This window comes from Lactuca sativa, chromosome 4 (assembly GCF_002870075.4).
Source record: "Lactuca sativa cultivar Salinas chromosome 4, Lsat_Salinas_v11, whole genome shotgun sequence".
Taxonomy (NCBI): Eukaryota; Viridiplantae; Streptophyta; class Magnoliopsida; order Asterales; family Asteraceae; genus Lactuca; species Lactuca sativa.
In genome coordinates, this window is record NC_056626.2 from 259825490 (window position 1) to 259835866 (window position 10377).

At 40.3% G+C, this 10377-nt stretch overlaps 1 protein-coding gene across 1 annotated transcript; it reads right to left on the reverse strand.

The window, feature by feature from the left end:
• Positions 1 to 7876: 7876 nt before the first annotated feature.
• LOC111890706 (G2/mitotic-specific cyclin C13-1) lies at positions 7877 to 9996 on the reverse strand. The gene is made up of 6 exons (XM_023886788.3): positions 9504 to 9996; positions 8952 to 9184; positions 8686 to 8872; positions 8438 to 8587; positions 8223 to 8357; positions 7877 to 8134 (listed from the first exon to the last, which is right to left on the reverse strand). Exons 1-6 carry the CDS (start codon positions 9831 to 9833, stop codon positions 8060 to 8062), a joined length of 1110 nt encoding a protein of 369 aa, XP_023742556.1. The 5' UTR covers positions 9834 to 9996; the 3' UTR covers positions 7877 to 8059.
• Between the last annotated feature and the right edge of the window lie 381 nt (positions 9997 to 10377).

Consider the following 10377-nt stretch of genomic DNA (forward strand, 5'->3'; position numbering starts at 1 on the left):
TACAGGGAGCATCTTGGTTCTCCAAGATCGATTTGCGTTCAGGTTATCATCAGATGAGGGTCAGAGAGGGGGATGTGCAGAAGACCGCGTTTCGGACGCGCTATGGCCATTATGAGTTTGTGGTGATGTCGTTTGGGCTCACCAATGCTCCTGCCGCGTTCATGGATCTCATGAACCGCGTGTGCAAACTGATGTTGGATCGGTCTGTGATAGTTTTCATTGATGACATCTTGGTTTATTCCAAGACGCAGGAGGAGCACGAGGGGCATCTCCGAGAGGTGTTGGAGACCCTTATGAGAGAGAGCTTATATGCTAAGTTCTCCAAGTGTGAGTTCTGGTTGCGTGAGGTGCAGTTTCTTGGGCACCTTGTCAACCAGGACGGGATTTCAGTAGACCCGGCCAAAGTAGAGGCCGTGATGAGATGGGAGGTTCCGAAGTCTCCATCCGAGATTCGGAGTTTCCTGGGTTTAGCGGGATATTATCGGAGATTCATCTAGGATTTCTCCATGATAGTCATACAATTGACCAGCTAACAAGGAAGGCCGTGGTCTTTCATTGGGGGCCTGAACAGCAGGTAGCATTTGAGACACTGAGACAAAGATTGTGTGAGGCGCCAATCTTGGCCCTGCCAGAGGGCATGGAGGATTTTGTTGTGTACTGAGATGCGTCCATCTCAGGTTTGGGCACGGTATTGATGCAAAGAGGGCATGTCATTGCCTACGCGTCGAGGCAGTTGAAGCCTCACGAGGCGAATTACCCGACACGTGACTTGGAGTTGGGGGCTGTTGTGTTCGCCCTCAAGATTTGGCGTCATTACCTCTATGGGGTTCGCTGTACCATTTACACAGACCATAAGAGATTGAGGTACCTCATGGATAAGCTGAATCTAAACATGAGGCAACGTCGGTGGTTGGATGTGATAAAGTATTACGATTGCGAGATCCTCTATCACCCAGGGAAGGCCAATGTGGTGGCCGATGCGCTTAGCCGTAAGGCAGTGCCGATCCGAGATATCTGCCTACGGATGACGGTGGTGACTCTGCTATTGGAGCGGATTCGGGAGGCTCAGCAGGAGGCTATGAAGGAGGAACATCGGAAGAGTGAGCAGATCGTGGGACAGGTTTCCTCCTTCGACTATGATAGCCGGGGGTTATTGACCCTTCACCGTAGGGTGTGGGTCCCTTATCGTGGTGGCGTGCGTCAGCATCTGATGGAGGAGGCGCACAAATCCCGGTTCTCTATTCATCCCGGGGCGACGAAGATGTATAGGGATCTTCGTCTAGAATATTGGTGGCCCTGCATGAAGCGGCATGTGGCTTGGTACGTGTAGTGGTGTTTGACTTGCAGGAAGGTCAAGGCCGAGCATCAGATACCGCACGGCAAGATGCATATGTTGGACATCCCGTTGTGGAAATGGGAAGATATTACGATGGATTTTATCACGAAGCTTCCCAGGACCGCGCGGGGAGTGGATTCTATATGGGTCATCGTGTACCGATTGACCAAGAGCACCCATTTTATTCCGATTCGGGAAAGAATATCAGCCGAAAAGTTGGTCGACATCTATATCAAGGAGATAGTGGCGCAGCACGAGGTGCCAGTATCCGTGATTTCAGACAGGGATGTGCGTTTTACTTCCAGCTTTTGGAAGAAGTTTCATGACGAGTCGGGTACTCGTCTGCATTTCAGCACCTCTTTTCAACCGCAGACGGATGGTCAGAGCAAGCGGACCATCCAAACGTTAGAGGATATGTTGCGGGCATGTGTTCTGGATTTCGGGGGTAGTTGGGATACTTACCTTCCGTTGGCGGAGTTCTCGTATAATAATAGCTATCATGCGAACATCGACCGTCCTCCCTTCGAGATGTTGTATGGGAGGAGGTGCAGGACCCCGATATGTTGGGGGGAGGTTGGCCAGAGGGTCATGGGGAGCACCGAAGTAGTGCTCAAGACGACAGAGAAGATCCAGCAGGTCCGAAGCAGGCTTTAGACTGCTCAGAGTCGGCAGAAAAGTTATGCCGACAAGCGTCGATCAGACCTGGAGTTCCAGGTCGGAGATATGGTCCTTCTAAAAGTGTCGTCGTGGAAAGGCGTCATTCGATTCAGGAAGCGGGGCAAGTTGGGCCCGAGGTATATTGGGCCGTTTAGGGTTATAGCCCGGGTGGGCAAGGTGGCATATAGGCTGGATTTGCCAGCCGAACTCAATCAGATACACAGCACTTTCCATGTCTCTCAATTGCGGAAGTGTCTGGTGGATGACTCAGCAGTAGTACCCTTGGAGGACATTCAGGTTGATAGCAGCCTGAATTACATCGAGCGGCCTGTAGCGATCCTCGACCGGAAGTCGAAGGATTTAAGGAAAAAGAGGGTGGAACTCGTGAAGGTGCAATGGTAGCACCAGAAGGGATCAGAGTGGACTTGGGAGCCGTTGGAAGAGATGATGGAGCACTAACCCGAGCTGTTTCTGGGGCGAACAGCAGACTTCAAGGACGAAGTCTAAAATAAGTGGGGGAGATGTAGCACCAGGTTCCCGGTACGTATTCCTTGTAATTAATAATTCTTATTTCTTGCATTTTTGCCTTGGACTCGGCGAGTTGAAGGACCAACTCGCCTAGTAGAAGCGGGATGAGACGCGGGGTCCAAGCTTTGGACTCGGCAAGTAGACCCTGTTTGGGCAAAAACCCTAATCCGGGTGTTTGCACCCTATTTAAACGCTCTAACTTGGCCTCCTTTGTCCCTAGCACTTCTAGAGAGCTGTAGAGCGAAACCCTAGCCCCCATATTGTTCTTGAGAGTGTTCTTGGCTTTGTCAAGAAGGTTTAGAGCTTAGGAGAAGAAGGAAGAGGTTGAAGTGTGCAAGGAGGGGAGGTAGATCCAGAATTTTCACTAAGAGAAGCTTCCATTCAGTTAGAAAAGTTCTTACCTTGATCACTAGTTCATTAGTTTCCCTTTTTGTCCCAAATTAGTGGTTTTCAAGACCTAAAACCTCAAACTCCATGTATTTGTGCTCTATGTTCTGAAAGGACTTCAGATCTAGACCTTATGGACGTATTAGAAGTATAAAGTTTCTGTGGTTGAGGTCCCCATTGAGTGTATGACCTCATTAAGAGCTTAGTTTTGCCTTTTGGAGCTTATATGGCCATGCATGCACGTAAAGTTTGCAACTTTACGTGATAAGCATGCCCTAGGAACATAGATCTATGGTTTGGAAGCGTTGCATGTCTCAGATTTGGTCTGTATAGGAAATGGGTCGGAGGGACTCGGCGAGTCCCAAAGTGGAACTCGGCGAGTTCTATGAAGGTGGCCTTAGACTCAGAGTTTGATGAACAACTCGGCGAGTCCTATGAATATTGCCTAGAACTCGACGAGTTGTTCTTCAAACTCGGCGAGCCATATGAACTGTTACTGAGTAAAAGGAGGTTTAAGTGTTGAAGGTCCAACCCTTCGTATCTACACGCGGAATTAGCAATTTAACATGTAGCAATAGTCCCAGAAACCCAAATCCTCATAAAGGATGCTCTGATGAGGATTTGGAAGCGAGTGGGAGGTCTGGTCGTGGAGACTCGGCGAGTTGTTCTTGGACTCGGCGAGTCGAATCGCGAGTCGGTTCTATAATCCCAAGTAGTGAGTTGAGGGTGACTCAGGGAGTGGGAAGAGGGACTTGGCGTGTAAGACTAGATTAGTAGGAGAAGGACTCGGCGAGTCCAGTCAATTGGAAGTTGACTTTGACCAAGGAGTTGACCTTGGACCAGGGGTGGGTCGGTCATTTGACCTAAGGGCATTATGAGTGGCTAATCTATGTTTATGGATTTGTAGCGTAGGATTACCGGTGCAGCAGTCAGACGTCCAGCAGTTAGACTCTTGGTAGCTACTTTTCGAGGTGAGTTTCCTTCCAGTAGGAACGGGTCTAAGGCACCAAGGTCGGCCCGTATAGACAATATGATAGTATCGGAGTGTGGGCAGAGCCCGTATCTCTTAATTGAGTTTGATGATGATATATGCTAGCGTGGTAGAATTGTTTATACTCGTTGTCTGTGTGATACTTGTATGTTATGGTTTAGTAGTGGAGTGTGGGCGAGGCCCGTATCTCCTAGATAGCGGATTGTGTGCGAGGCTCGTACCTCCTAGATAGCGGAGTGTGGGCGAGGCCCATATCTCCTAGATAACGGAGTGTGGGCGAGGCCCGTATCTCCCAGTTAGCGGAGTGTGGGCGAGGCCCGTATCTCCTAGTTGTTCATTATATGATTGTATGGTATGTGGTATTATGGGGGAACTCACTAAGCTTCATGCTTACAGTTTAGAGTTTTGGTTTCAGGTACCTCTTCAGCGAAGGGGAAGGAGTTGGCACGGTAGCGGCACATCATACACACCCCTTGTTTTTCTGCACTATGAGATTGTTCTGGGATTTGTACTCTGACACTATGGTTGATTCCATGTTTTGGTTTTCAGACACGTAATATGTTTTAAGAAAAGATATGATCGAATGTTGTTGATTTTCAAATGTTTTTCAAAATGTTTAATTAAAAATGAAATTTTTTGCGGTGAAAATTGGGTCGTTACACCTCTCTTTTCTTCGATCCTACAAAACACCAAATGTAATCTTATCACATCATGTATTTAGAATCTCCAAATAGGAACTTAATAGAGTTAGATAGTGGATTTTACCTGAAGAAGAGTCATACATCTTGACTCTCTCATCTCTTAGATCTCTCAGGTAGTCAGGCCGGTTTCGTAACCAATGCCCCTTTTCTTGGCAATAGAAAGAAGTGGACCTTTTCGGAATAGCACATGGGACAATCTCAGACTCAGCCTTTCTCTTGCATAGAGAAAACTTTTCTGGACTTCCAATGTTGTCATTGCCCATAGAAGGTTGGGATATTGATTTACCAGACAAATTTGCTCAACCAGTCCACCAAATCATTTTTGATTTAGAAGCAATAAACAAATAAGTCAAATCAATGAGGGTCACGTCATGTTCCATCATATAGTACTCTCTAACAAAATTACCATATAAATCGGGAAGTGAGTGAAGAACCAAGTTAACACCCAACTTCTCTGAGACATCGACGCCCAACATTCCCAATCTATCAATATGCGACTTCATATCCAAGGTATGAGCGCATGCCGACTTTCCATATCCGTGTCTTTCGCCAATAGGGCTTGAGTGACCTTGAACTTTTCAAGTCTTCGAACACGTGGGTCAGGGAGAATTATTGGAGGAGGTGGAGGAAGTGAAGCATGATTTCCATTTCCACAATCCAATCATGGAACATCATCTTCAAGTGGAAAACTTTTTCCAACGGATTCAGGAAGACCATAGTTGTCAGACTTTGACATCTTCAAAATGGGAAAAATTCAAGTTAGTTGATTGGAATCCTTGATATAACACCCAAATGAAATATCAAGGCTAGGACCCAACACAATATTCTACAATTTGGAAGAGGGATGTCGTAATCCAAATTGCAGAACATTTGAAGGTAGGTAAATGACGATTTTGCCAATTTCCACCATGAAAAACGAAAATTGTAAATTAAGTTTTAAATGAATTGAAACTCCTAGATCTTTTGAGATTCATTGAACTTTTCAATGGCATGTTTAAATCTCGAGTGCGCCCTTCGTTTGTGACTGGGATGCCGAGGATCACAAACAAGTTGTGGATAACCATGCAAATATACATGGTGCCCCCAATGTTATAGTCACCTAATCGACGTGCCGGTTAACCACACACGCTTCATCGATCTATGACAAACATCGGTTCACCCTTTTCCACCTTTGCTTAGAGCCCAATTATTGTGCCGGTTAACTACACACGCTCCACTAACGTCTTAGCAAGGGTACAAAGTGTAATTTCATGGAATAGCACCAACTCTACATTTTTCCTAAAGTAACTAAGATTTGGGAATTTTTAAAACATTTAGTTACTTCGTATTTCATTATACTTATAATGGAAGGTTGTGTCCTATCCAACCCGTTCGGCTAAAAATATGGGTTTGGTCTGTTTGCGATCACAAGTCGAACACAATAATGGGAGAGAGGGAGGGGGAGGTGTTCCTTATGTTTTCTTTTAATTAATTGTATTCTGGGATTGCAACATTGAGTTTAAGAATTAAATGACTTTTATAATTCCATTTCATGTAATTCAATTCGATCAATACCAATTAGGATCCCGATCCAAGTCCAAATTAGGGATGTCAAAAAGTCTCGTGGGACCTCGAACCCGTGGGGTCCTCAATCTCATATAGGTGATATTTGTTAAAAAACGGAGGTTAGGGTGGAGGCAAGGTTAATCCCCATTTTAAATACGAGGGCAGGGACAGGGGTAGGCAATCCTGTCCCGAGCCCCCATGGTAGACCCCCTTAATATATATATATATATATATATATATATATATATATATATATATATATATATATATATATATATATTATGAATATAATAAATAATAATAATGATTTTGAGTTTCCAAAAGCCAATAAAAAATTATATTTTCTAGTTGTTAATATAATATTTTTGAAATGTGATAACATTTTTATTTTTAACATGTAAAATTATGTTATAAATATTATTTTTAACCCAAAAAAAATAGTTTCTTTAAACCCAAAAAATTTCTTTCAATCCGATAAAAGAATATTCGAAAATCAATGGGGATGAGGAAATGAGGCGGGCGATCTTACTGTCTTATTTATCCTAGGGGTGGAATTGGTACGGTACCGACTTTTTTTTCTTCAAACCGCGTACCGTACCAACTATAGTTGGTATGAGAATTTAACTACCAGTACCGTACCAACTATACTTGGTACCGGTTTATTTGGCTACCAAAAAATTTGGTTGGTACATATTGGTACTGGTATATACCAAATGCTTTAACTGATTTTTATATTTGAAGAGTTTAACACATGATTAACTATATTAGACTTCACATTGTAATCATCATCCAACCCAACGGTTATAAAATTTTCCATAATCGGAAACAAATTAAACAAAATAAATTGTCATTGATGTTTAGTACCTTTTATATGCATATAAAATAAAATAACTATCATGCACAATACAAAATAAATGTATTCAACTATGACGTTGTTATATATTAACTATACCGCTGTCTCACCGTCTTAATTGTAAACATTATATATAAAGAATTAACAAAAAAATATATACTAGTCTAAGAAATGATTAGTTAATTGTTTTTTGTTTTCTTGTTTTGAGTAATATACAAGTAATCGAATAATGTATACGTAATATCAGACTTGTTGCTCTTAATTGAAACATAAAAATGTGATGATTAATATATCTTTATATGTATTAATTGATATATATATATATATATATATATATATATATATATATATATATATATATATATATATATATATAAATTGGTTGGTACGGTACAACCGTGGTATTCAAAAATTTATATCGTTACCGTACCAAGTTTACTTAATTGGTATGGTAATACCGACCAAACGTATTGGCTTCCGAACATGTTGGCTACCAATTCAATTGGTTCGGTTGGTAACATGTTAGTTGGTTCTTTATGATACATATTTGTCAGCCCTAATTATTTTATCCCCATTAACATCCCTGGTGCCAATTGATTCACTCCGAACAGTTTTTGCTCACACCTAAATTTGACACTCTTGTTGCTTGATGGTTCGACTCCCATTGACTTTTATGCTATCATATTTTGAAAAAACATCTTCAATTGTTATTCAATGAATCTTTGTATGCACATTTTGTTTGTTTTGGTATCGTAACTTACTTATAACAATTAAAGTCCATTACTCTCCGTTCAATTTCATTTATGTTTCTCCCATCTACAAATCTCACTAACCACAAGATTTAATAACATTGTTTCTGTTCTTTATATATTGCTCCAAATTAAGAAAAAATACATTTTACAATCAATTTCTAAGATGAAATAGAATCAACAATCACATGTACATCACCTAACATACAAATTCCATTCATACTAGCTTGAGTTAAATCTGTCATACACTATGTTTCAAAACAACTAAAAATCCTACTTCTAGCTTGTGTTAGTGATCATCCAAAAATCTAACTATGATTCTCTTACATCCTCAAAGTAAGAATCTGGTATTGCTGATGGAGATGACAATTTTGACACACATTTGAACTGTTTAAAAGAAGATTAAAAAAAAATTAAATCAGATCATGGGAACTAATAAATATCCAACTTATAAACTGTGAGAATCTTAACATACCTTATGTTGCTTGTATTTTTCTCTAACTGCCAACAAATTTCCTGCTCTTTTACTTGATTGCAGATCATGTAAAATTTGAACACATTCTTTCAGATCCGATGCTTTATATCCAGATAATTGTTCAAGAGATGGATTCTGTAAATGGGTTTTTGAATATTATTAGAATTTCAATCTTTCTTTTTAAAAAAATATGAGAATTATGTAAGCATGCTTACCCATGGGTGTGATCTTGGTTTTAGGGTGAATCTTGAAAGAAAGGCAACAGATGCAGCTACCATTGAAGGTAAAAACTTGAGGCAGCTATATTCTAACAAGCTTAATTCAGCCAAATAATAACCTAAGAACTCCATTTGCAAATTGGGTTTCTGTGGATTGAAAAGGATAGAAAAATTAACACTTGAAGCATAAAAAATATTGAATCAATCATGAAAAGATACACGTAGAACAAAGAGATAGAGCTTACTTCATGAACTTCTTGAGAACTTATGGCAAATCTTCTAAGGAATGATTTTACTGTGGGATTTCCCATTTCAAAATTGAGAGCTTTGAGGACATCAGCTTCCATTTTTACAACCTCTTGCTTTGTGTAAGTATTATCAGTGATATAGCAGAAATCTTCAGTATGTGGGGGAGTGATTTCTTCGTACTTTCTGTTTACAAAAAAAGTTTCATGTTTAATACTTAAGATTCAAACCCTTGTCAATGAATAGCAAACATTATGATACTTACGCAGCTATGAGCATTGAAGAAACACCAAGAAGTTGAAGCCTCTGTCTGTTAAGGGTGGTTGTAGATAAGAATTTATCGATGTAGGAGATGGTTAGGTATAGAGTGTCTGAAAGAAGCTTATACTCTTCAGCGACCTCAACCAACCAATCAACTAATATAGCCCTCATGTTTACACTAACATCCTTCTGCACTTTCTCGATGTATTCTGGCGTCGGTCTTCTCTTTGCCTCGATCTGAATTTGCAATTAAAACTATGAACTTCAGTTCGATTACATAACTAGTCATTTATATGAAGTCGATTGAATAGCAAGGAAACCCTAAATCTAATCACTGTGTATCTGAGTCATGTATGAATATAGTTGAAAACCGAATTGAAAATTAACAAGCAACGTTCTATTTTTGGAGTAAACAACCAATCATGAAACAAAACAGAAGTAGAAAGATAAACCCTAAATTTGGCAATTGAGTTATCAGATGGGTCACCCTAGCTCCATTGAAAACCCGATTTGAAAATAATTAAAGAAAATTACGAAGTGGGGAAAGGCAACAAACCTCCATGTTATGCAGATACTCGTAAATATCTGAAACGTAAGGTTCGCACATCTGAGGGTCGCTAAATTTTTCATCAATTTTCTCGAAACCCAGATCCTGAGTTTCCAGAACTGCTTTCACGGTTTTCTTGACCTTCTTCGATCTACATTTCCGCTTTTGAATTTTAACCAGGTCAGATATCGTCGTCTCGTTCTCCGACACCACCGCATTGTTCGAGAGCTCACCCAAAACCACTCTATTTTTCTTCGCCGGTTGCAACTGAGACTCGATTGCCTCCATTGCCCTCTTCTTCGCCATTCTCGTAACTCGCTTAATCTCTTGATCAGCCATATATTAGATTTTACACACAACAAACAGAAAATACAGATTAGCGGAGATGTAGATGGAGATGTAGATGGAGATGAAGATGGTGAAAGTGTGTGAAAATGGCGAGTGTTATAAAAAAGAAAGATGCCGCCATTTCTGCTGCGTTTCAAAAAAATTCAATTTTGGGAAAAATGGCTTGTGAGCGAGAGGGGTTTTTTAGTTGAAATTTTGAATGGCGAATGAAAAGGTGACATGTCAGAACGTGGCCCTACAGTCATATGTTACGGATTGATGACGTGGTGGGTTTTAAATCTTGAATACATGAACATAAATTTAGAATTTCAGATTCAGTTGAGTTTGAGCGCCCTACTTAAAAGTTAAAATAATTCGTTTGAGTTTAAACTTTTACATTTTCATATTTTTGCCAAAACTAGGTTTTTTTTTAGAAATTAAATATCTTTTTATTTTTATTTCTATTTATCTTCTTACTCATTTAAAATAATAACAAAGTTTTTAAAAATATTTTTTTTATCAAAATATAATATTTATCACAATTTCATATATAAAT

What these genes read in the sequence shown, in the direction of transcription:
- LOC111890706 (XM_023886788.3), bottom strand. Translation starts at nt 9,833, where the DNA reads ATGGCTGATCAAGAGATTAAGCGAGTTACGAGAATGGCGAAGAAGAGG. An exon ending in AGTATCTGCATAACATGGAG is followed by an intron (nt 9,185 to 9,503) that starts GTTTGTTGCCTT and finishes TTGCAAATTCAG; the next exon opens with ATCGAGGCAAAGAGAAGACC. An exon ending in TCTTCAATGCTCATAGCTGC is followed by an intron (nt 8,873 to 8,951) that starts GTAAGTATCATA and finishes TTTTGTAAACAG; the next exon opens with AAAGTACGAAGAAATCACTC.